At 41.6% G+C, this 24930-nt stretch overlaps 1 protein-coding gene across 1 annotated transcript in view; it reads left to right on the top strand.

The window, feature by feature from the left end:
- Dock4 (dedicator of cytokinesis 4) overlaps nt 1-24930 on the top strand; it is a 387862-nt gene that overhangs the window by 180153 nt on the left and 182779 nt on the right. Inside the window, exons 4-8 of the mRNA XM_032907671.1 lie at nt 747-802; nt 5973-6069; nt 10877-11025; nt 15698-15782; nt 24357-24508. Of these exons, the coding sequence (XP_032763562.1) occupies nt 747-802; nt 5973-6069; nt 10877-11025; nt 15698-15782; nt 24357-24508 (539 nt within the window). The remainder of the gene's footprint in view (nt 1-746; nt 803-5972; nt 6070-10876; nt 11026-15697; nt 15783-24356; nt 24509-24930) is intronic.

The raw sequence follows: 24930 nt of genomic DNA on the forward strand, positions 1-24930 counted from the left end.
TCCCAGTTTTTTCATTTTTAATCCCAGGAATCGAACCCATGTTTTTTCAGAGCTCGATTGTAAGCTAAAATTATTCACTGTAACATATCGTTCAGCCTGGTCTGATGTTACATGTTTGTAGTCCTTGCACCTGGGAGGCTGAGGGAAAAGGATTACAGAGTTCAAAGACAATCTGGTCAGCTTAGGGAGTTTCTTGCTGGTTGGCCTCTAGTGTGAGATCATGTCTCAAAAAATATAGCCAAATAACATCATAGGTGTTGTTTTACCCTCTTTTATAAACCACAGTTGTTATGTAGAATTATTGAATTCTTTTTTGTTTTCTGATTTATTAAAAACATATGTATTAAGATGACCAAGGTATGGCCCAAAGCCATAAGTCAGCTTTGAGAAAGGATAGCTGTGTGACAGCCGCAAGTTTAAGGCCAACCTGGCCTAGAAAATAAATTTCAGGTTAGACAAGGCTACACTGCAAGACTCTTGCAAAGATAAACAACTGGAATGTATTTACAGAGTGAGATTTGATTTTTTTTCAATTATATTTAGAAAATCTCTAAATGTGTAACGGTTGTAACTAGTGTTATAAAATGATGATTTATGCCACATTGCATTTCATTTAGCCCATAGAGTGTGCTGAAGGCTTGCTATTCCTGATAACTGACATGGTTGTAACTGTGTGATGCATCCTGCTTACAAACAACTGGCCTTAAGAGATAGCTACACCATAACCTTCATGTTTTCTCTTCCAGGGTATATTTCCTTCCAGCTATGTTCACTTGAAAAACGCCTGTGTAAAGAACAAAGGGTAAGGATGAATTGTATTCATAGGTGGAAGGTTTTGCCACAGCTGCTCTCTGGGACTTGAAAGGCTTAGAAATTGTATTACAAAATCAACTACAGAAGAGCAAAGCATGGTCCTCGTTGTTTGATAAGGAGATGCTAAGGCAGCAAACAGAGACAATTAAGGAAATCATTTCTGAGTGCTGGGCCCCAGGCGCAAGCTCGGGGTCCTATGGTTTTTCATTGTGCATCAGTTGTGAAACTTGTTTAATTTTAAGCAGAGAAATTGGTTCTTCTTTGTTTCTGGCTGTTTACAGACTCATGCCCAGCAGAGCCCCTAACACGGTGAGTCATGTAGCCTCAATGCCCAAGGACTTCCTTAATTTACCACTGGTTGTAGAGAAGGGAAACCTGTGGCCAGCATGGTGCTGGGTAGGTAGAGTGCTTCCTGGGCAAACACGACAACCTGAGCTTGATCTGGCGAAGCTACACAAAGTTAGAAGACAACTCACTACGCAAAGCTGTCCCTTGACCCCTGTGTGTGTGTGTCACAGCACTTGTTATGACTTACACACACCATGCACACACAATAACAAATAAAAAGAAAGCTGGTTAGTTCATATTTAATCCCAGCACTTAGGAGAGTCCAAGGCTCACCAGGTGTACACAGTGAGTTCCAGGCCAGCCAGGGCCATAAGACTCTGTTTTAAAAACATAAAAACAGGAAAAGCCCAGCTATTCTCTGAAGGGAGTACAACACCATGTCCTTGTGTAACTTCACACATTATTATTCTTTTTGACCTATGGATCATATCCTGTCAAAAACCTAGTCTGACACAAGTCATAAACTCGATTAAAATCTATGCATTAAATGTTTGTGTGCTTCTTCAGCATGATATTTAAATAACTAGTTTCACAGAATTAGACCATCTGACATTCCTGACTGATATGTTTTATTGGATGGATCTCGTTGATCACTGAGGACTTCTTAAGTATTTTAAAATATGTTACAGCGTGCTTCACAACCGACTGGAAACAGCAGTTAGAATAATGTCAGTCGAATGAGGTCCTACGAAATATCACAGTAGGACATGGTGCTGCATACTTAGTATAAGTAAATAATTTGTTCTGGGGTAGATTTTGACACATGTATCTGGTGCCAATGTCACAAGGAATCAGCTGTGAATTATAGTGTAATTTTCACTTTATGGCCAGAATATTCAGGCTCTGCGATAGAAATTACATATTTATGCAAATAGCAATAAATAGCAACTTTTTATTTGAACTTCAAAAGCACAGTAAATAATATATTTAAATTTTAAATTTCACCAAAATGTTTGCAGAGATGTGAGTCACGTGGATGGTTTTACATTCATCTTCTGTAAAGCATTCGGTGAATTAGCATCAACAGGTCATTGGCATTGTACCATGGACACATTGTCTTGGTCCAAGCCACCCTTTAAGGTATCATCTGAACAAGTCCCTGCGGCCTTTCCTTGAAGTCAGTCTGGCTCCCCTGTCTCTTTTGCCATGGCCACCCATCCTCCATCCTACCTTGTGATCAGGATGCTCTAAGGCTCTAGTAGTTTCTTAGTTTCATTTCTTTTGCTGTGATAAAATTCCATGACAAGAGCAGTGGAAGGGGAAAAGAGGTTCCTGTAGCTCAGAGTTCCAAGAGAACTCCATCCACGTGGACAAGTGGGACCCTTGCCTCAAGAACATTCGGCAGCTAATGGCATTAGATTGGCAGCGGAAAGCAGGGAGCAGCTTAGTGAAACAGGCCTGATGCTTAGCTTTCTCTTTGTTCAGTACTGTCTAGGGCCCAGACTGAGGGAACATCAATTAAGACAATACCCCCCCACGCCCAACACCCAGACATATTTGTAGGCTGCCCTGACCTTGGCAGTCCCTCCTTGAGACTCTTAGGTGATTCTGGGCTGTACTTTGCTGACAGTTAACCAAGGCAATGCCAGAGGGCATAGGACATAGTTTTAAAATAAGTAAATTTTTCTTTTTTTCTCTTTCTTTTCTTCAGTTTTTAAAGTTTATCTTATATGTTTGAGCGTTTGTCTCCATGTATGTCTGTGCACCATTTGTCTTCCTGGTGCCTCAGGTGCCTGAACTGGGCGTCTGATGCTCTGAACTTGAAGTTATGGATGGCTGTGAGCCACCATGTGATCGCTGGCTATACCTGTATCTCATGTAATTGTAAGCAGAGCTCTTACTTGTTGAGTCAAATCTTCGCCATATATATATGTATATGCTGTTGTTGCTTTTCCTGGTGTACTCATTTATATCTGCCCCAGTTCATGAGTCCCAAGAAACTGTAAATGTGGTGGATAAATGTATCCCAGAATTTGATTTAAGCAGAAGACTTACAGGTTCTATAGCATTACAATGCATCATGGGGATTATGCAGTGGTGGGACCTCAGGGTGAATGGATTCTCTTCTAAAAAGGAATTTCTGCAGTTGTCTATGAACTGCGCAGTAGGTCCATAGTTCCAGGACTGTGGGAGAAAAGCTTTGTCCTAACTATGTTTAAGGACACAGAATGCCAACTTACTGTTCTTCTGAGAGAAAGCTCTTTGGGATGTTAATATCACCTAATTTATTTTACCGTGATGGATTGGCTGCTAGGATGAAACTGATGTAAACTTCATCCTAGAATAACTGAACAATATATAGCTTCAACCTGCTTACCTAAGATAGATTATTTCTACACTAATTTAAGTGTTTATGAAATTAATACAGCAGAGCTGCCCTGCCTAAATGGTGACTTGTCTTTAAAATTTTATATTTTGTTTGGGCAACCCCAAGTGAACTCTTCACATATTGAATTGTCCGTGGTTCTTTCCTGGGTCTTCAGAGCTAAGTAGAGTCATGGCGAGGATCTTTAAATTAAATGGGAGTCCGTGAATTAGGGAAGCCGCCTCTGTATTGTGTAAGCCTTGCTGATCCCACACTTTCTTTTTTTTTTTTTTTTTTTTATTATTAACTTGAATATTTCTTATATACATTTCGAGTGTTATTCCCTTTCCCGGTTTCCGGGCAAACATCCTCCTCCCCCCTCCCCTTCCTTATGGGTGTTCCCCTCCCCACCCTCCCCCTATTGCCGCCCTCCCCCCAACTGTCTAGTTCACTGGGGGTTCAGTCTTAGCAGGACCCAGGGCTTCCTCTTCCACTGGTGCTCTTACTAGGATATTCATTGCTACCTATGAGGTCAGAGTCCAGGGTCAGTCCATGTATAGTCTTTAGGTAGTGGCTTAGTCCCTGGAAGCTCTGGTTGCTTGGCATTGTTGTACATATGAGGTCTCGAGCCCCTTCAAGCTCTTCCAGTTCTTTCTCTGATTCCTTCAACGGGGGTCCTATTCTCAGTTCAGTGGTTTGCTGCTGACATTCGCCTCTGTATTTGCTGTATTCTGGCTGTGTCTCTCAGGAGCGATCTACACTTCTGCACTTCTTTGCTTCATCCATCTTATCTAATTGGGTGGCTGTATATATATGGGCCACATGATCCCACACTTTCTTTTCTTTACTTTTGGTTTTTTGAGACAGTATTTCTCTGTGTAGTCCAGGCTATCCTGGAACCAGCTCTGAGATCAGGCTATCTTCGAACTCAGTGAGACAGTACTTCTCTGTGTAGCCCAGGCTATCCTGGAAGCAGCTCTGAGATCAGGCTATCTTCGAACTCAGAGATCCCCCTGCCTCTACCCTCCTAGTGCTGTGATTAAAGGTGCGTGCCACCACCACCCAACTGAGTCTTCACTTTTGAAATGTCGAGTACAGCAGCTAGGATTCCTCGCGATTTCTTTTTCCCTCTTTGGCCTCGTTTAATATTATTTTATAATCTCCAAATCCCAATATTCATCATTTAAATGAAAACAGCTGTTTCCAAAGCAGTATAAATATTCTGCCTTTGGGAAGTGTCAGGTGTAGGCTCTTTGAACAATACTGTTTCCTCTGCAGGGCTTATAATACTGTTTGCTTTCTTTCCAGTTTTAAATCCCACTTTTACAGTTTCAGCTTCACTATGCCTTAGAAGGAAGGGAAATAAATATTCACATGTCGGTTCTTGCAAACCTGAACTATCAGGAGATGGAGCTCTATTAGGGAGAGAATCAAGGGGAGGTTTTAATTTCTGCATTTATGTTATGAGAATTTTCCCCAAAGCACAGTACACACTTGGACATGGAATCCTAAAGGACCTGCAGAGCAGTTAGCCTTGCGCTAAGAAGAAAGCTTTCTTGGAGTTTAATAAGTCGTTTCCTTTTACATATGAGATGCTGGTCTTCGGAAACATAAATTGAAATAAAGGAAACAGTCTCCTTTGAAATTGCGATTTCTGAGAGGCAGTAATGATAATGACCATGTGACCTATTGAACCTGCACAATTCCAGAAAGGACTTGACAGAACAAACTAGAGATGAAAAAGGGAGATCCTTCTATGTTAACAGCACGAGCAAAGGGCAAACTCAAGCTCCTCCCATTTATCTTCTGATGGTGCTTCTCTTCAGGGCAGCCATGTATACCTGACTGATAATCCTTGTATATGACCTTAAAAGAAGAAATGAGAAGAGTCTGTTATCTTAAGCACAAAGAGGAACATTCTACAATGTGTATTCTAATGTCTGTGACTCTGAAACCTTGGCTGTGCTGTATGATAACAGTTTTTAAAAATGCGCATTATTTTTCATTGGCTTGTTCCAAATAATACAATTCAGGGGTCAGTGAGTTCAAAGGGATGCTTAGCGAATGTTCTAGTTATGGGTTATTTACAAATTCACATTCCCTGCATCCAGACTGTTGAATAGCATCTTTTACTCCCATTACTCTGGTCTTAGTGCTTGGATGGCACAAGTCTTCTCATACTCGGTGTAGACTAGTGATCTTGTGTGACAGATTGAAGCTGTCGAGTTTGGAGAGACTATAAGATATCCCACTGGTCAAGCTGTCACAGGAATAGAATGCCGATGCTCTTTCTCCCCATTCAGTCTTGACCTAGATTACATGACTGGTCCCTTGGGCACTGTACTGCCCTCACCTATAGCATTCCTCATACAAGTCTCTTATCCCAGTATGGTGGAATGGCTCACGTATCACAAGTGGCTCTCTTTCCTAGTCTATCTTCTTGAGTTGTGAAAGGAATTGTTGCCTCTCATATTTACATATGTTTTTGTCTTCTTAAATTTCTCAGACAATTTGAGATGGTTATTCCCACTGAAGATTCTGTTATCACAGAGATGACATCAACATTAAGAGACTGGGGAAGCATGTGGAAACAACTCTATGTCGTAAGTAGCTTTTAAAAAGCATGATTTTTGTTTAGATAATTATCTTAAGAAATATGTGACCATGAGTAACCATCAGCTAATATACGAGAGCTTGCTGTGATTCACTGGGCTTGTAAAGTCAGGGGTGTAGTTCTTACAAAGTCATGACTGCTTTATATTATAATCTCTTTGGTCCCATGGAGCATGGGTTTTGCGCATTGCATTTCAGTACCACAAGCCTATAAAAGATGAGATTTCTGACATATAACAAAATATGATTACATATGGGGAGCTAGTTTTAGGTTTCCTGAACATTTTTAATTTCAAAGATGAAGCTACTGGATGGTGGTGGTGCATACCTTTAATTCCATCACTCCGGAGGCAGAGGCAGGTGGATCTATGTGAGTTTGAGGCCAGCCTGGTCTATAGAGCCAGCCTGGTCTATAGAGTTAGTTCCAGGACAGCCAGGGCAACAAGAAAACCTGTCTTGAAAAACCAAAAACCAAACCAAACCAAAACAACAACAACAACAAAAATCATTCTCAATACAGTTTTCATAGTGGTGTATTTCAGCGCATCTTAGTTCTATAAGTAAATTAATAGCTAGTGTCAGGGAATATATTCTAAATATTCTAAAGAAAGAAAGGCAATTTTGTGAAAAAAAAATGGGTTGGAGATATTTGTGTACTAATTTACTTACTATAACAACTGTAACATTATTGTGCATGTGCACACATCCATGTCCTATTGTAGCTGAGCAAGGATATCATAGTTTTTCCTTTGATAAGACTGCTAGCGTACACCCAATTTGATTTTGTCTTGTTTAGTTATCTCTACTTGCTATTGAGGTTATGATTGTACATGCTGGGGACATCCTTGGTTGGTTTGAAGATCTGTGCATAGCGAAATCGACAAATATCTTTCACTACTGTCCTGAGTAATGGGAAAAGGATTGATTAACTAACATTGTCTCTGGTACCGGAATAATAGTTATTAGAGGAGCAAATATGAAATTCAGGCCAGAGATAGATTAATGTTGGCACAAGGGTGATGTGATTGTGTTGGGTTTTCTGGTTTCTCTTTTCCTGCTTACAAAATGCTTTGCTCCATCATGCCTTTGTGTATCTGGGGACACTCTCCAGCCAAGCACCAGCCTTTTCACTGAAAGGTATTTGATGAGAGCGATGAGTCCTGTAGGTTGTAAACGGTATATGAAGTAGTGTATGTAGATATTTAGCATATAAAAGGATAGGGACTGCTTGAGAAATACTAGTTTGCTCTTTTAAATAGTGTTGGTAAGGGTTTATAGATCAAGCTTTAAAATTCCCCTTAATAACATTTGGCAATGTAAGCAGGAAAAGAGTTGAGGAGAGGTACAAGAGTCTTGATGTAGACCATGAGCTGTAATGTTCATCTCTCTTCCCTGGGGAAGACTTATCTTCTTGACTCTCACCAAAGATGAATCTATCCTGCATTCCACATGAAGGAGTGAAGCCAGACTCCAAATCTAGGTCTGCTACCACCAAAATTTGTTTGTTCTGTTTTCATTTTAAACCAAATCAAACCTCCGCCACGTTCACTTTTGGCTACATGTACAGTGAACTGTGGGAATTTCTAGGTAGTGTTTTAATCCACTTGTTTAGTATTGTTTCATTTAGTGCTAAACTGAATGCAGTTTTAAAATATTTTTAGTATGTTTCATAGCCATCCATTTTTTTCAAATTCAGTTTTTTTTTTGCAATATAAGCATATTGTATGACCGGAATCATATATTTGTGTTTTTCATTGACTTCACTTTGTTTGCTTCCCTGTGTGTTTGGTAAGTGTCCACTGTGAAGCTGCCTGGCATGGCTCATGGCCTTCATCCTGCTTCGCCCTCCTGGAGCTCTTATTAAAGGCAGGGTCCACAGTGCCCAGCTCCTTTTCTTAAAGGAGAAGAGCACATTGGGCCCATTGTGTGCTGGAGGATCCTTTCCACTTTAAGAGTTTCTTCCTTGAGGAGAGGCTGACTGGCTAGCTTTTGTTCCTTTGAAGGATTTTGCTTCCTTCTCAAGTTAGCATGCCCTTGTCAAAAGTGGTGATGGATAAAATCAAGTTCACCCTACCAGACAACCTGATCAAGCACGCGCAAGCCTTCATCCCCGGAATGGTGAGGGTGCGATCTCTCTCCTTTTCTGCACAAGCTCTGACTTTTCATAACTCTCTTATAGAATTTATTTTTACTCTGTGGAATTTTCAGACATCCTCAAATGTTTCTTGGTTTTCTGTGTGTTCATTTCTATGACCTAAACGGAACTCGCTTCTGGAGGTGTGTGAGAAGTAACACCTATGAGCCGATGTGTTCATTCTCTTCCACCTCTGGGAGCTCAGGCACAGCTGCTGTGGATGGGAGCAGACACTGAGCAGTTAATTACAAGAATATTGTGTTGCAGAGCCCTTGTAATGACTTGTAAGGCAGTGTAGAACACGAGAAAAGAGCAGGCAGCAATAGAAGACAGTGACAGAAAGCAGGCTCAATAGAGTGGGTAAGGAGCTGAGAGGAGAAGGAGATTATCTATGCCTCCGAGGCTCCAGAAGTGGCTTCCTCAAGAAAGCTTCTTGAGCTTCTACCATATTTATCAAGGCTGTGCAGTACCCAGTGGTCCCTTAATACCTCAACTATCAACACAGCAGAAAACGATCACTACATCGTGTGTGTGTGTGTGTGTGTGTGTGTGTGTGTGTGTGTATATGCATATATATATATCACATAGAACTTGATAATCTTTTATATCTTTTATCTCTAGAGAACTTTTGGTAGATAATATTGTCTGTAAATTGACATCACTATTTATATAGACCCAGTTCTCAACCTGTGGCTCTCAATCCCTTGGGGGCCACATATCAGATATCCTCGATATCAAATATTTACATTATGATTCATAACAGTAGCAGAATCACAGTTATGAAATAGCAACAAAATAATTTTATTTGGGGGGCTCTCCACAACATAAGTAATATATATTAAATGACTGCAGCATTTGGAAGTTTGAGAACTACTGACTATTAATAATTTCTGTAAAAAGGAGAGGTATATTTTATAGCTAAGAAAGATTTGGGATAGATAATTACCTAGTATCTCTGTGGTAAAATGTATATTTTTCAGCGTTGGTAAACTTGCTTGTTGTTTTTCTTTTTTTTTTTTTTTTTTTCTCTTTTTGAGAACTTGTGAGCCATTCTGAATCACAATAGTATTAGGAGCATGGCCATTTTTCTTTACTGTCTGCATACTAATTCCTGTGACTCCCTGTGGTAGATACTCTGGTGCTCTTTATAGATAAGAAGACACAGAGAAAGTAACGAATTGTTAGTGTTTTACACTAGAAATGACAAAGGTGGAAGTCAAGTGACAATCATCAGTGTTGTTATGTGGTCACAACCTCATAAAATATCTTTGTGGAAAAACACTGCCGTCCAGTTTCACAGACCGAATTCATCCTCGGGCGCTAGGTCTAGAATTGAAACCAGTGTTTCACCTGAAACCATCTTCCTTTTCTGAAACCATGGGCATTGATTAATAGCTTTGACAAGGATGTATTGACGCTTGTAGATTGTTGTTTTTATGCAGGTGAGGGCTGGCACAAGATAAGATAAGGTCTGTGCTTGGGCAGTGAAGAAGTAAGGTGGGGACAGAGTTTTTGTAAGGCAGGAGGGAGGAAAAGAAAAAGAGGGAAGAAGAACCAAAATGGAAGCAGAGAAGGACAGCCCAGAGCCGTGTGGCATTAAATGGCCACAGGTATATTTCTTAAGGGATGGATTTTTATAGGACAATTTATCTTATCTAGGTGGGCAGTTTATATCATAATCAATTGGTTGTGAATTTATCATTATGTGGACGTTTTGTGGATGAAGAATTTAAGATATAAATCTGATTGCTAAATGACAAGCTTATTGAGTTTTGATTTTAAAGGGCTACTGGGAAGTTGTGACTATAACCACAGGGGGTGGTTGCTGGGAACAGAGTCCGCAGCAAGAGAGTTGCAAGAGGGCTGCTGCTTCTGTGCTCAGAGAGTAACCTGCTGCAGTGTGGGATGGAGATTGGGAGCTTAGCAGGTGAGATGCTTTGCTGACTGAAATGGAAATACCCTCCAGACACCATGCAGCCCACCGGTGCCAGCAATAGTGCGGATGGTAGAGATTCTTTATTTATATTTACCGCAACAGAAGCTATATGGTCTCCTTGATTAAATTAAAGAGCACCTGTTTTTTAATGAGTCTGAGTACTGATCAGATAATTGCAGTAAACAGTGATCAATGTTTGAGTCTGAAAGCTCCCCTTGTGTTCAAATTCAACTTAATGAAGAATTAGGACCAACGTTGAAGAACTAAGTGGGCGCCAATATTTCCACGGCATTCGTTTTACTTGCATGCTACCACGTCTCAGACAAAAGAAGGAGCACGAGTCGTCAGGGAAAACAGTTGGACAAGTAGAAGTCAGGCCACACCTTAAAGTGTAGTGGAGCTTAGGAGGGAGACCTGGGAGAGGAAAGCTTACCTGTTTCCTAAAGCAGAGACTAGGTCAAACCTAGGTGTAGCACAGTGAGAGTAAGGAATGGAGCGTCTGTCTGTGTTGGGCAGTCAAGGCGTCGTCTTGGCTTGGGCGGGAGAGCAGGACATGGGTAAAGATACACAGAGCTGCAATTCCCTCTGAGGCCAAGGGAGTGGACATCTGCAGCGGTGGAGAAACTCTTTACACCATGGCACATACTTGGTCCCCCACTGTCCTATAGTTACCTTCCATTCCAGCAAGAGGACCGACTGCCAAATCTCTGTGCCTCTGTATCCTTAGAGAAATGAAGGGGATCTCTTCCATCGCCTGTGGCACATCATGAATGAAATCCTCGATCTGCGGCGGCAGGTGCTAGTCGGCCACCTCACCCACGACAGGATGAAGGATGTGAAGCGCCATATTACCGCCCGGCTGGATTGGGGAAATGAGTGAGTACTGACAATGACAGGGTGCTGGGAGGAGCATAGAATTGACACCACTTAAGCCAGGATGTGCTTAGTCCACTGGGAGGACTCCATCAAGAGTGGAGCCAAAAAGCCACATCCATGGGTCTGGTGTGAGCACTGCCGTGATTTTTTTTTATTTCTTTCTAATACCCAGTAGTATAACAGTATATAGGTAGTCACAAGAAATATAATAATCATAGAGGTTATTGATTAGATGTTTTCTGACTAAAATGTTTTCTCTTCTTCTGTAGTCATTAGGTTTGATATGTGTAATTGCCTTTATTGCATAACTCCTCTATATCATAGTGTAATCCAGAGGGAAACAGCGATCTTACCAGTCTCTGCTAAACGTCTCACAAGTGCGCAGCTGTGAGACATCCTGTGCAGGCATAATGGCCACTTTGAAGAGCTGCTTAGGAGGGCTTAAGTAAAGGCTGCCACTGACTGAGATCTACGCTTAAATAAAAATGTGGGGGACTTATTTAAAACATCAGCCGAGCACTTCAGTATTAAGTCTAATTACTGGAAACTCCAACCCAAACTGATGCCGTATTAAGTATGGATATTAATATAGGAATGGCACAGTAGACTAAGCCAGCTTTGGCCATGCTCGCCACACCCTTCCCTTTTTATTTTATCAAGTTCCCGTTTGCTAGTTGACCTTTAGTGGATCTCAGTGCAGGATGTCGAGAGGGCGTGGAGAATGAGAAGTAATATGGGACATAAAACGAGAAAATACCAGCAAGGAAACCATGAGTAACTTACCTCTTTCTGGATGCAGAGAAACCAATCTGGAAGTAGAAAGTTACTTCTTCTGAATATAGGAAGTAGCTTTCTCAGAAGCCACACTTAATTTTTGCCCAAAAATATGTTAAGTGACTACACAGACCCACTCCCAGATTTTAACCCTCCTCTTACCCAGAGTATTTGTGATATCATATTGAATATGGTATGCCACTCAGCTTTTTATAGAAAATAAAATACTCAACTTAAATATGCCTAGAAGAGTCATTCCTGTGAGAAATAAAAACAAGAAAACAGGCATGTATTGGCAGGAGGAACATTGAACTAGGGGCTCTATAATGTTTTCTTTTCAGTGTGTGTGTGTGTGTGTGTGTGTGTGTGTGTGTGTGTGTGTGTGTGCGTGTGCGCGCGCGTGTGCATGTTGATTAGAGGTCAACCTAAGGGAGTTGGTTTTCACCTTCCACCATGTATGTCCTGGATCTTGAAGTCAGGGCATCAGGGTTAGAGGCAAATGCATTTACTCCCTGGGCTTATCGCACCCATGCGGATTCTCTATCATATGAGTGACAAGAACCCTTTCAGCTCCAGGACTGTTAGATGGCGAACACACTGGGCCTCTTGCTGGGTTGGATTTGCAGCCTTTGGTTGGGTTTCTCCTTTGCTCATGCAGTAGTCTTGAGAGGGACAGCTCTAAATGCTGTCAGAGCCTGACTTCATGTGCTCCTTATTGTTTTGTGTGGTTGGTTTATTTTTCAGTTCTTTCTTTTGTTTTTGTTTTTCCTCCATGAGAGAGTTTCTTCTCTTTTTAGCCTGGTTTGTCTTGGTTACACTCTGTAGACCTCGCTGGCCTTAAACCCAGAGATCCTCTTGCCTCTGCCTCCCAAATGCTGGGATAAAAGATATGTGAGATCGCACCCAGACCAGTTGGTCTTATTATTAAAATCTTTTGACTTTTTACCTAGTTATAGTTGATCTCTATGGCAGTCCTCATTTAAATGAGGACTAGTGTGTTAATAGGGATGTTGGATCAAATTAGATTATCAAAAACCACTAGGAAACATGGGATAGACTTAAAAAACAAAGAAACAGATAACAAGAACAAAACAACCCTTTTCAGTTTGAAGAAGGAAAACAGAAGAAGAGTGATGTAGAAGAAAATTGTAAATCAGGGCTATATTGAGGCTGTTTTTTGACTTACATGAATTCTAGCTTATGTTCTGTGCAGTTCTGTGGATAAGTTAAGTTGGTAAAAAGAAAAAAATTGATGTATAAAAATGAACAGCACAATTTAAACCATTCGTAAGCTCAGGAATTTTCCCAAGCTCTTTTTCTATTTTCTTTAAATTTCATTGACAATTTACTTAAGAATAATTTACAGCATAGAAATTATAGATTTGCCATATTTTTTAAGGATAAATCCATTCCCTTATTAAAGAGTACTTAGTGGAAAGCAAATTAAGATAATTCCTTTCTGTTAAACAAGGTCATATTGTCCTGGAAAATGATCTATCAGCACATAAATCTCTTATCGAACATAAATTGAGAATGTGTTCTGTGTCAAATTGCATATCAGACTACTGAAGAATGGAGGAGAGGCGTCCTCTGGGGTTGGGGAGCTTCGATGAAGTAGGAGGTGATCCATCTTGTTCTCTAACAGAATCAGGAAAAAATCCTTCTCTCCTGAAATCCCCAGGCAGAATTAAAGTGATGATACAGACTTCTGTCACCCATTGAGTCCATGATGGCCCCTGAATTCCTGTTGAGAGTACATGGAAGCGCTTCTTAGCCTTTAGGGCTTCATCCTTCTTTCTGATGTCACAGAGTATTTTAGTGGCTGGGTTAATATAAAATGTGTCCCTTTCTGCCCGGCTCCTGGCTCCCCTGTAGTCTTGCTACGTCTCTTTTCTCTAAGCCCTTTTCATATTCTTATTAAAGCACAATTCTGATTCTAGTCTGTGAACTAAGAAATCTCAAACAGTGGCTTGTTCACCGTTGGACTGTACCTATTAGCCAACAGCAATAAATAGCAACAGATGAGATGCTTTTCACACAGTTATGACTTCAAGAAGCTAGCAGCAACTGTTGTCTCAGACCATTCAGAGAACAGAAATTTTGAATATTGTTTCTTTCAGAAGAAGTTCAGGAAGGGCCTGAAAGCTCACAGCTGGAGTTCATCTTGACTCACTTTTGTAGTGCTGGAGGTCCTTGGCCCTTCACAGATCTTTTCTTTCTCATGTTATAAGAGTAGATCTCAATCCTCAGGTTCAGCATCACAGAGAAGGAATGTCAGCGACAGTAGGTAGGCAGGTAAGTCCTGTTTGAGTTGAACCTTTTATACTGGCCTTTCCTACTGCTGCCCAGCTGGGGTTGCTTCCACAGATGTCAGATGGCCACATCAGGGCTTGCCAGATATCCATCATCAGGAGAAGATGGTCACATGAATACCCTCTACCTCACCTCTCCCACGAGAGAATGAGGCTTGGGCACCTTCTTTTAGAAACTTTGGCTGGGTGGGTGCTAAGATTGTATGTTCCATATCCTATGCTAGGTAATAGTTCATCGGCAAGGCAAACTTGGCATCACATGATTCCTTACTTCTAGTTCAATGTCTCCAGAGAGGGGGATGGAGACCAGGAACTGACCCTGTCGTTTTGGTCATAAACAGTTGTACCTATTGTTATCTGAATATTCAACTAAAAGAGTCAACGTGCAGTTTCTTTGCATTTCTGAACACTGTTTAAGAAAGTAAGGAAAGAAGTTGGTGTTTACTCTCAGTCTTCCGTTATTTAAAAGCTAGTGTTTTTCAGGGGTGGCTGGGTAGTGCTTGGCTTGAAGTAGGTACTGAATTAGTGATTTTAATGATGAGGCCTCAGTGAGATTTTGAGGCAAGCATGGAAGTTCAGGATTCTCTGCTACCTTAAGTATAAAACCTAAGAAAGCTGTGGTTCTGTCATTGGAAATGCAGTGCTGGAAGGCTTCCTAGAAGGCAATGCTGTAAAGAAAGTGATGCTACAAGAGGGTCTCGGAGTAACCTGTCCTCAGTGAGCTAAACATGAGAGCCGGTGTGACAGAGAAAGTAGTATAGTAGCCAGGGAACATTACAAAGGCAGTGGGGACGCTTTTGAGGTGACCACCAATGCTTAAAGTAGATAAAGGAACTCATGTGGCATTGGTACCGGTGTCACACAGTGGTTGACCCAGAGAGGCATATGTCATCCATATTACTAGGGGGGAAACTGGTGGGGAAAAGGGTTTACACTCGCGTTCGGCTGTCCATGGTAAGACATACTAAACTGAGCAACATTCACATAGCCCATGCAGTTGGTAGACTATCAGCCTCAACACAGTAAATGATGTATTGGCCACAGCAGCCCTTGACCCGAAACCATTTTACCACTATGGACAGGCCTATGTTGTGCTGCCTGAACTCTGTTCTTGCTGTTTCTAATAATGTCTTACCCCAGATGCTACTGTGAAGGAGAAACTTACGTTAGTTCTCAGCACTTTCCGTGGGTCATTTTAGTTAAGGTTAGCCTAGATCAAACCCTAAAGCCTTGTAGCTTCCTTTTTTTCTAGAACCAAATGATGGCTAGTTTTCAGAGCGCTCCCAATTAGAAGGGCTTCTCTGTTGCTGGTTTGTGGGTTGTTGTAGACTCCCCACTGTGCAGTATCCAATGGCAGGATTGTTCCATTGATAGCAGAACACCCTGTCATGATTTTCCTCTGTCATCTTTTTTCCCAGTTTTGCCCAACCTTGTTCTGTGTCTTCTCCAACTGCAGAAACAAGTCGTGGTAGACACAGACGAGGAAAAAGAAGGGTGGCTGTTGAGATTTGATCCCAGTTTCAGACACTAGTGAAAACATTCATAAATGTGACTTTTCTCCCAAATGTTTGAAATTTGTTTTCTAGACAACTGGGACTCGACCTGGTGCCTAGGAAGGAGTACGCAATGGTAGACCCAGAGGACATCAGCATCACTGAGCTGTACCGACTGGTAGGTGCATAGAACACTTGCTTACTGCCTTACTGCTAATTTTGTGGTTTCCATGGTATTCCGCATACTAAATGTTTTAAGAACTGGATGTTCCTGGTTTAAATTGAAGAGAGTAAGGAGACTTTCAAGCTGAGGTGACCATGCCCCAAAGTACCAAGGTTCTTTTTCTGTCTCAGAACACTGTACTTCTCCACCCAGTCCTCAACCTAACAGGCTCCAGGAAAGTATGACCAGACTTTTAAGTTCTTTCACAAATCCTTATTCTCTTGACTTTGTCCAGTGAAAGGCTTACAAGTTACCCTTCGTTACCTGTGTGTTTCTGCATAATAAAATGTTGGCTGCTGGACACGGTGGTTCATATTTTGGATCCCAGTGCTCGGGAGGCAGAGGAAGGTGAATCTGTTTGAGTTTGACGCCAGACTGGTCTACGAAGCAAGTTTAGGACAGCCAGGGCTGTTACACAGAGAAATCCTGTCTTGAAAAACCAAAAAAGGTGTTCACCAACATGCTCCCCCCTCCTCCTACATTATCATCATGTATATAGATTTCAAAAAATGTCTCTATGAACAGCTTTCTACTGCTGTTTTTACATCTATCTTTGGTCCCCCACCCATTTCTAAGTGTTGAAGACCATCGATAACCATAAAATATTTGAACACATTGCCCATCACAAGATCACCCATCACACCACTTTTTCCCAATTATTTAGTATTCTACCTTTTGGCTTAGTTCTTCCAACATAGTCCAGTCTGCCTTTGAATTTAGCTGGTGCTTCTAAATGCTTGTATGGAATTTCTTAACAGTAATTGCCTTGGAAGGTTTTTTGTTTGTTTGTTGTTGTTGTTGTTGTTGTTGCTATGAAGAGACACTATGACCATGACAACCCTTAACAGGAAAACATTTGATTGGGACTGGCTTATAGTTCAGAGGTTTAGTCTTTTACGTTCATGGTGGAATGTATGGCAGCATATAGGCAGACATGGTGTTGGAGAGGTAGCTGAGAGTTCTACATCTGGATCCAAAGGCAACAGGAAGACACAGTGAGCCACGGGGCCTGACTTGAGCTTCTGAAACCTTAAAGCCCTTCCTAACTAACACACCTTCCTGAGAAGGCTGCACTTACTATAATAAGTGATATATATATATGAGTCTATATGACAATTTTCATTCAAACCAACACAGTAAGTAAACTTTCTCTAATCTCAGATTAGAGAAGACGTTCTGGGTTAGAAAGGGCTTTCAAAGGCTTTTGCCTTCTGCTTAACCGTGATCTCAATGTTGATTATATCATGCTATAATGTTCCTAAAATGAAGGCCCTTCAGAAATAGGAGACTTGATTTTGAAGGCCTTGGTGCTTTTGAAGTAGTTTTTCCATTGTAATTTTATGAGAATAATAAGGTGTTCTTAACTGATGATTGTGCATGCATATCTAAAAATCCATCAGTTAACCTTGGTCAGGATATGTGAGATGAATCATATGTGACCATGAAGTCAGTCTTAGTTATAGTACCTTCACTTTCTTCCTTGATATCCTCAGGTATTCAGGATGTCTGTATTTTGTCCTGTGAATTGGGATGCCTTCTGCTTTTTTTAAGAGGGTTCCTTTACTGTACACAGAAGTTTCTGGCATTCAGTATTTCATGCTGTGAGCCTTTCTTGCATCTGCACTTAAACAGAATATCTGGTATGTCTTAAGGAAGCCATTAAAAGTAGTTGTAGGGGTATAACTGAATGGGTAGAGTACTTGCCTAGCATGCACAGAAACCCTGGGTTCTATCCCCTGCCCCGTATTAATCAGGCAGGGTGGCACATGACTGTATAATCCTAGCATGGAGCAAATACAGTCTATGCACTTTATTTGTTAGTCATGCCTTCTTACCTTTTTCATCCGTCACATCCTCCAGTGCCGCATCTTTACTAATAATTTTACCTATTGATGACTGTAGTCTCTCTTCTCAAAACCTCTCTGTGTTAGAACTTGACATCGCACTGCCTTTTCTTCCCTCTGTTATGCTCGGCAAGTCCTAGTGCTTTCTCTAGTAAGCAGCAAGTCCGTGATTTTGAGGTCATTTTATATTATGAGTAAACCCTGGGTTGTAGCTCCAAACTGCACGTCCAGCCACTATCCACTCAGTACGTGGGCACTTACTATCTAATCTCCTCGAGATGCAGTTCCTTCTCCTACTGAGTGGCGAAGCACTTCTTCTCAGGTTGATGATGATTGCCTTTCCTTGAAAGACACTTGAACAACACCTCAGCATGTGCCAGGTTCCATTCCCTTTCAACTTTAGTCCCTCTTCATTAGAGAGCCAACATGGCAAAAATAATTGATACCATCTGTGCTAAAGCTGGGCATTAGGTTTAGGTGCTTTGAGTGAAATGAATAATAACAGCCTAGACATGATAGAGATTTCATTTTCTGGTGATCTAGGAGCAGGAAGTTCTAAATTGGTTAGTGGCTAAATTATGTGCACAAAATACACCCTTGCATTTCTGCTACGTAGTACTTGCCGTTGAAAGGCAAGGACATCGCAATATAGTACAATATAGCTGCAGAAGTTGTAGCCCTGATGTCTGTCCTCTTTGAAGTTGCAAGGACAAAGGATCATTGCAGTTGACCGAGCTACTTTAACAAGCCTCCTTGGAGGCTGTACAGAACCCTTGTCTCTCTTTGTCTTTGGCAGAACGTAGGTGCACCTGCAGATTTAGCTAAAGATATGAAATGTTTGATGACCAATTAACAATGCCCTTCATCAATATAGTTTCTTTTCCCTAGTTTGGTTTTCTACATGTAACTCTGCCTCTGCCTTTCCCTTTGACATTGTAGATAGGGTGTCAAATGGGTTTAACCTCTTTTAACTTTACCTTTTATTGGTGGTAGAGGCCTGAACTCAATGGGTATGAGAGGCTGGCATCTCGCATAGGCCCTGATTCATTGGCAACGTCTGCCACTTCTGGGAAAGACAATAAGTGGGTGACTTGGCATGTTATAGTTCAGATTCTGGTCCAAAGTCATCTTTTTATAGATGAGGAAATAAAACATTGTAATTTTTGTCTACGAAAATGTAATGTCTCCTCAATAACAATTGCATGTTCCTGTTTTTAAGCCCAAGGAAAAGAAGCAATGTTTATGAATATCAGAAGGTCAGAAGGACACTTTTTTTTTTTGGAAGGCAGCTAGCTATTTTTCTTCTTATTGTGTCCTGTCTTCATGAGGCTGCCTGCCACTCTGTTCATTTTCCTCTATGCAACCTGTCAGCATCTGCCTTCTTTGATTTTTACCAGGGAGAGAAGTTGGGAGGCTCCATCACCAATTCCATGCCTTTATTTCACAGTATATTATCATTTTAAGTCAAGGACTGTGGAGTGAACGTAAATATTCCCAGAAAGAATGATTTATCTTTTCAGAAGTTCCCAAACTGATTTTTGTACCCTGGGGAAGAAAGTCCTGGTTTTGCGTTTTGGTAATCCCTGATCACAGATCATTCTTACTCAATTATATCCATCAAAGCTGGAACATGCTAAACCTTACCTTGCCAACTCACATTTACCTACAAAAGGTTGGATTGCCAAAGGCAGTCCTAGCGCTGCTATAAAGAAAAGCTAATTGGCCAGAATCTCTACTGGCAGAGTATCTTTTTAGGGACATTTTTATGTGTGTAACATTCTATTTTCTTGTTTGCAATTCTTAGTGGTCTATAGCTGTGGTTGCCAAATAGAAAACAGTGGTTCTTCTTCTTCTCCTTCTCCTCCTTCTCCTTCTCCTCCTTCTCCTCCTTCTCCTCCTCCTCCTCCTCCTCCTTCTCCTCCTTCTCCTCCTTCTCCTCCTCCTTCTCCTCCTCCTCCTTCTCCTTCTCCTCCTCCTCCTCCTTCTCCTTCTCCTCCCTCCTCCTCCTCCTCCTCCTCCTTCTCCTCCTCTCCTCCCTCCTCCTCCTCCTCCTCCTCCTTCTCCTTCTCCTCCTTCTCCTCCTCCTCCTCCTCCTCCTCCTTCTCCTTCTCATTCTCCTTCTTCTCCTCCTCCTCATTCTTCCTCTCTTTCTCCTTCTCTTTCTCTCCTATTTCTTCTCTTCCTCTCCTCCTCTTCCTCTTCTTCCTCCTTACTTACTTTACATCCTGCTTATTGCCCTTCCTGGTCACCCACTCCCACAATCCTTCTTTCATCCCCTCCTCCCCTTCTCCTCTGAATGGGTGGGGCTCTCCTGAGTATCTCCCCACCCTGACATTTTAAGTCTCTGAAAGGATAGGTACTTCCCCTCTCACTGAGGCCAAACAAGGCAGCCCAGTTAGAAGAACATATTCCATGAACAGGCAACAACTTTTGGAATAGTCCCTGCTCCAGTTGTTCGACACTCACATAAAGACCAAGCTGTACACTTGCAACATATGTGCAGGGAGGCCTAGGTCCAGCCTATGTATATGTTCTTTGGTTGGTGGTTCAGTCTCTAAAAGCCCCAAGGGTCCAGGTTAGTTGATTCATGTTAATCTTCCTGTGGCATTCCTATTCTTAGGGGCCCTTAGGGGCCAATCATTCCTCCTATTCTTCCATTAGCGTCCCCAAGCTCCATCCACTGTTTGGCTGAGGGTGTATGCATCTGTCCATGTCAGCTGGTGAGAAGAACCTCTCAGAGGATAACCATGCTAGACTCCTTCCAGCAAGCATAACAGAATATCATTAAAAGTGTCAGGGGTTGGTGCTTGTCCTTGGGATGGATCTCAAGTTGGGCTGGTTATTGCTTGGTCATTCCCTCAGTCTTTGCTCCATTCCCAGTCCCTGCATTTCTTGTAGGCAAGATAAGTTTTGGGTCAAAAATTTGTGGGTGGGTTAGTGTCCCTATCTCTCCCCTGGGATTTCTGCCTGGCCACAGAAGGCAGCTCTCCAGGCTCTGTATCCTCAATGCTGTAAGTCACAGTTAAGGATACCCCCATTGAGTCTTGGGCATCTCCCCATCCAAGGTCTCAGTCTCTTCCTGGAGATGCCTCTCTCCCATGTCAGTTGCAGATTTCCATTCATTCTCATGGCCATTGCTGGATGATTCTTAAAGAAGTTTACTACCACCACCCAAAATGTATATTTGCCATTGGCTGAGGACAGAATTTGGTTGCTATAACAAGGGATGGTAGTAGAGAAAGTTCACTTAGGGGTTACTATACAAACCCAAAGCCCCCCACAACTCTCTTCACCAAAATTGAGAAGCCTGGTATAGTCCATTTATCTAGTAGTTTATGTAGCACATGAGGAAAAGCAATGAGTTGAAGAAATCTTTGAAGTGAATCTGCTTTTTCTCTTAGTAAACGGTATAGTTAAAATACAAGCTGTAAGTATGTGTAACGCAGCTGTCAGGTATAGCTGTAGCCATACATTATGTCAAGAAGGATTGTTGTCTGTGTTGTGACTATAAGTTATAGCTCATGAAATATTAGCATACCTTTTTAATGGTATTACTGTGATGCTCTTTTCGTAGAGATACTTTTAGCAGTCCTCAAAAGTAGTGAACTGCCAAGACATAAGCACATAATCATAACCTATTTAAATCCAATCTATCGCAGATCTGGAAGAAGAGTGGGTGGATGGAAGACTTAAGCACTAGAGTGCTACACAGAAGGGTCTGTGTCATAGGCACATAGCCCAGAACCACCCAGTCTCATTCCTAGCACACAAGGTAGATTCCAGGACATACTGATGACTTGTCAGATGCAATAATACATTTTTTTCAGTCTTCTGTGATTTGTATCTCTCCGCATATGATCTCCATCAATGACTGTCAACCCTCATTGCCTATTAGAGCCACCTGGGGAGCCTTTAAAACTACAGCTCTTGAGACCCTTTTCCTACTCCCCTAGAAATTCCCACTTAATTGTTCTGGGACAGGACCTGGTGTGAGCATTTTTTAAAAGCTCTCTTGGTGACTCTAAAGTGCAGTCAAGGTTGAGAACCACCGCTCTCGAGATATCACATTATTTGCATGAGTAAGGAAGCTGATTTTTTTCCCCTGTCAGTTCCTATTGCATGCCACAATTGGTGCTAGAAACTTTGTACTCTGCAAGGCCAAGAGCAGACACTCCTTGAGGTCAGTTCTTTACAGGAGGCCTTTGAGTCTGGGGCCCCTGCTCTGGCCTTTGGTACCCATCATTTCTTTGGAGTAACTTGTGCTGTGCTACACTTTTGACTATGTCTTTGTAGAGGCTTTTAAGTAACTCAGCAAGTAAGTTAGCAATTCTAAGGGGGAAAGAAATTCTTCCTTTTGAACTAAAGAGATTAGCTTTATGAGTATGTGATGTGTCTTTTACCACAGTGAAAGAATTTTGAAAGCACAAAGTAGAGCAAGCCTCACAGAAGCTTTTCTTTAAAAAAAAAAAAAAAGATGGAGAAAAAAAATATATATTCGCTTTTACAGAGAGGCGTCCCATGTGTGTCCTGATGAGTAGGGGCCAATTAGAGGTCTGTTTAGTGGGTTGTTTGTGATCTTTTTTTGCTTTTAGATAGTTCAGAATAAAGGATGCATATAACCTTTCTGATGATGTCATGTAATTGCATCTACAACTGTAAATTATAAAAAAAAATCCCACTTACCTTGAAAGTTGGATAATCATTTGGTAATTATTAAATTCTACTTACAAGCCTTAGGAGGTAGCTGATATAGAGATGTGGTTATGTGCCTTCACCCCAACAACCATTCATAGTCCCAACCATCATTTTTAGCCATAGCCTGAACTCTGGAGTTCAAATCCATGATGCTAAAAGTATTCCTTTCTTAGTCAGGAGGTTCACAGAGGGTAACAGTAGGCTGTCCGTGATAGGATAGTGACCATGCCACCTCTTACTTTACCATCTCTCCTGATGATGCCCAGGCTTTCCAGGTATTTCCCTGCCCTGTTATTCTTCATCAGTGAGAAATCCAGTAGCTGAATAGATTGGAAGCTGGGCCAATATGTGCATGCTAAATAGAGATTTGTATGAATTTTTACGTTGTCATGGTCATGTTTTTCTTTTTCTGAAAGTATTTACCTACCAACCTCCAAAGGATTAGAAGGGAAAACAGCCTGCATCCTCACTAGTCAAACCCAGAAGTTCTGTCCTAAAGACGCCGTAATTCTTGCTTCTTCTGTAGTGCTTTACTACGGAACAGTCTTCCAAGGAGCATTCAGACTTCCCAGGCTCAAATCAAATCAAAACATTCTTTTGGGCTCTTTTTACAATATAGATTTCCCATACTCTTGGTGTGTAGGTGTGTGGTTGTGTCTGTCTCTATCTCTCTCTGTCTCTGTGTGTGTGTGTGTGTGTGTGTGTGTGTGTCTGTCTGTCTGTCTGTCTGTCTGTCTGTCTGTTTATGTGAGCATCTGTGAATGGATGGGTGTATCTTTGTGTATGCACACACCAGTTTTCCTGGCATTTTATCCCTCTAGTGGGTCCCATCTCCACAAAGCATGGACTGCTTATGTTTGTGCACTGTTGCTTTCCCAGTGCTTGGCCTGTAGTAGATACCCAATGGGTATTTGTTGACTGGGTACTTGCCTTCATGGTCTCCCACCTATAGCCCCGTCAGTAATTTCTTTCCTTCCTGCAACTGCCTTCCTTTTCAATTCTGGCCTCCATTTAAGTTTGACAGCAGCTGAGCGCAGTGAGGACAAGATGAGAAAGGATGCAGTGGAGTTTCCTCCTAACTGGCTTCCTCATGGGCTCCTTGACCATCTCTCCAGAGCTTCATAGCGAGTTAGAAACTTTACCTTGCTTTAGTGGTGTAGGACTTGTCAGTGCCTCTTTCCCAAACTACCGAAGGTTTGTGAGTTAGTATAATTTTCAAAAGAAATTTTAAGAAGAAATTCTGTGAGAATTTATAGAAATGTTATCTCTCATTATTAAATGATCTGGAACTGGAATCGGAAGGGTTTTTTGTTTGGTTATTTGGGGCAGTGGGAGGGGGGGCAGGTTATATTGTTGCTTTTTTGTTTTGTGTTCTGAGTATTAAACCTAAAAGTCTTGCATATGCTATGATAAAGTGCTCTCCCACTGACCAACATCTCAAACACACACACACACACACACACACACACACACACACACACACACACACACACACACACGGACAGGAGGGTGGGAGACAGAGGGAGGGAGGGAGGGAGGGAGGAAGGAAGGAAGGAAAGAAGGAGAACAGAAAGTCTTAACAAGCTGACCAGTCTGGCCTTGAACTCTGTAGACAGGTTGGTCTTAAATTTGAATTCTTCCTGCTTCGCCTCCCAAGCTGTTCAGATTACAAGCAGTCCTATCAGGCCAGCTCTCTTGTCTGTTCTCTGGTTTGGTCTCATCATGCAAGTTGTTTAAGATCACAGAAAACCTTTGAACTTCCGCCTTCCTGAATCTATCCCATGAGTTTATATCTCCTTATCATTAAAAATTTAAAGGAAATCTTAAAGCCATAGCCTTGATGAAGCTAGAAGAAACTTTGAAATTTAGATTAGATACTGAGTCTAGTTTGAACAGAGATTGTACTATAGGCAGTCCGCAGCACTCCATTGTGCCATAATTTTCTTCAGTCCGCGCTGACGTGTTTTTCCTGTGGGGTGGGTATCATCAGATGGAACATCGACATCGGAAGAAGGACACTCCTGTGCAGGCCAGCAGTCACCATCTCTTTGTCCAGATGAAGAGCCTCATGTGCTCCAACCTGGGAGAGGAGCTGGAGGTCATCTTCTCGCTCTTCGACAGTAAAGAGAATCGCCCAATCAGGTAATGGCATGTGGACACAGGACTTGAGTTCCTTGTTGTAAGTATGGTGGATTTGCAGATTAGATACTTTCAGATGCACTTTTTAATCTACCAGCCTCAGTTCATTGTATAAAACTCTGAGTTTCTCATTTACCTACCCTCTAGATATTTCCATTAAGGTTGGATCGATTTGAGGATTCCTGGGAAATCAAAAGATCTATAGAATCCTACGTGAACTTAAATGAAAGATGGCCTCGGTACCAAGCTTGCTTTTGTTTCAGTTGCTTTGTGGTGATAATGCCAAGAAGATAAAATTTCTCCAGAGTATATATAATGCTTACTTATGGAAATCAGCATGTATTGTCTTTCAGCTTTTCAGCAAATAATAAATAGCATTGATCTTTCTGTGTCTCGATCAATGGTGTGGAGGAAGATGTTTGCAG

This window comes from Rattus rattus, chromosome 7, assembly GCF_011064425.1.
Source record: "Rattus rattus isolate New Zealand chromosome 7, Rrattus_CSIRO_v1, whole genome shotgun sequence".
Taxonomy (NCBI): domain Eukaryota; kingdom Metazoa; phylum Chordata; class Mammalia; order Rodentia; family Muridae; genus Rattus; species Rattus rattus.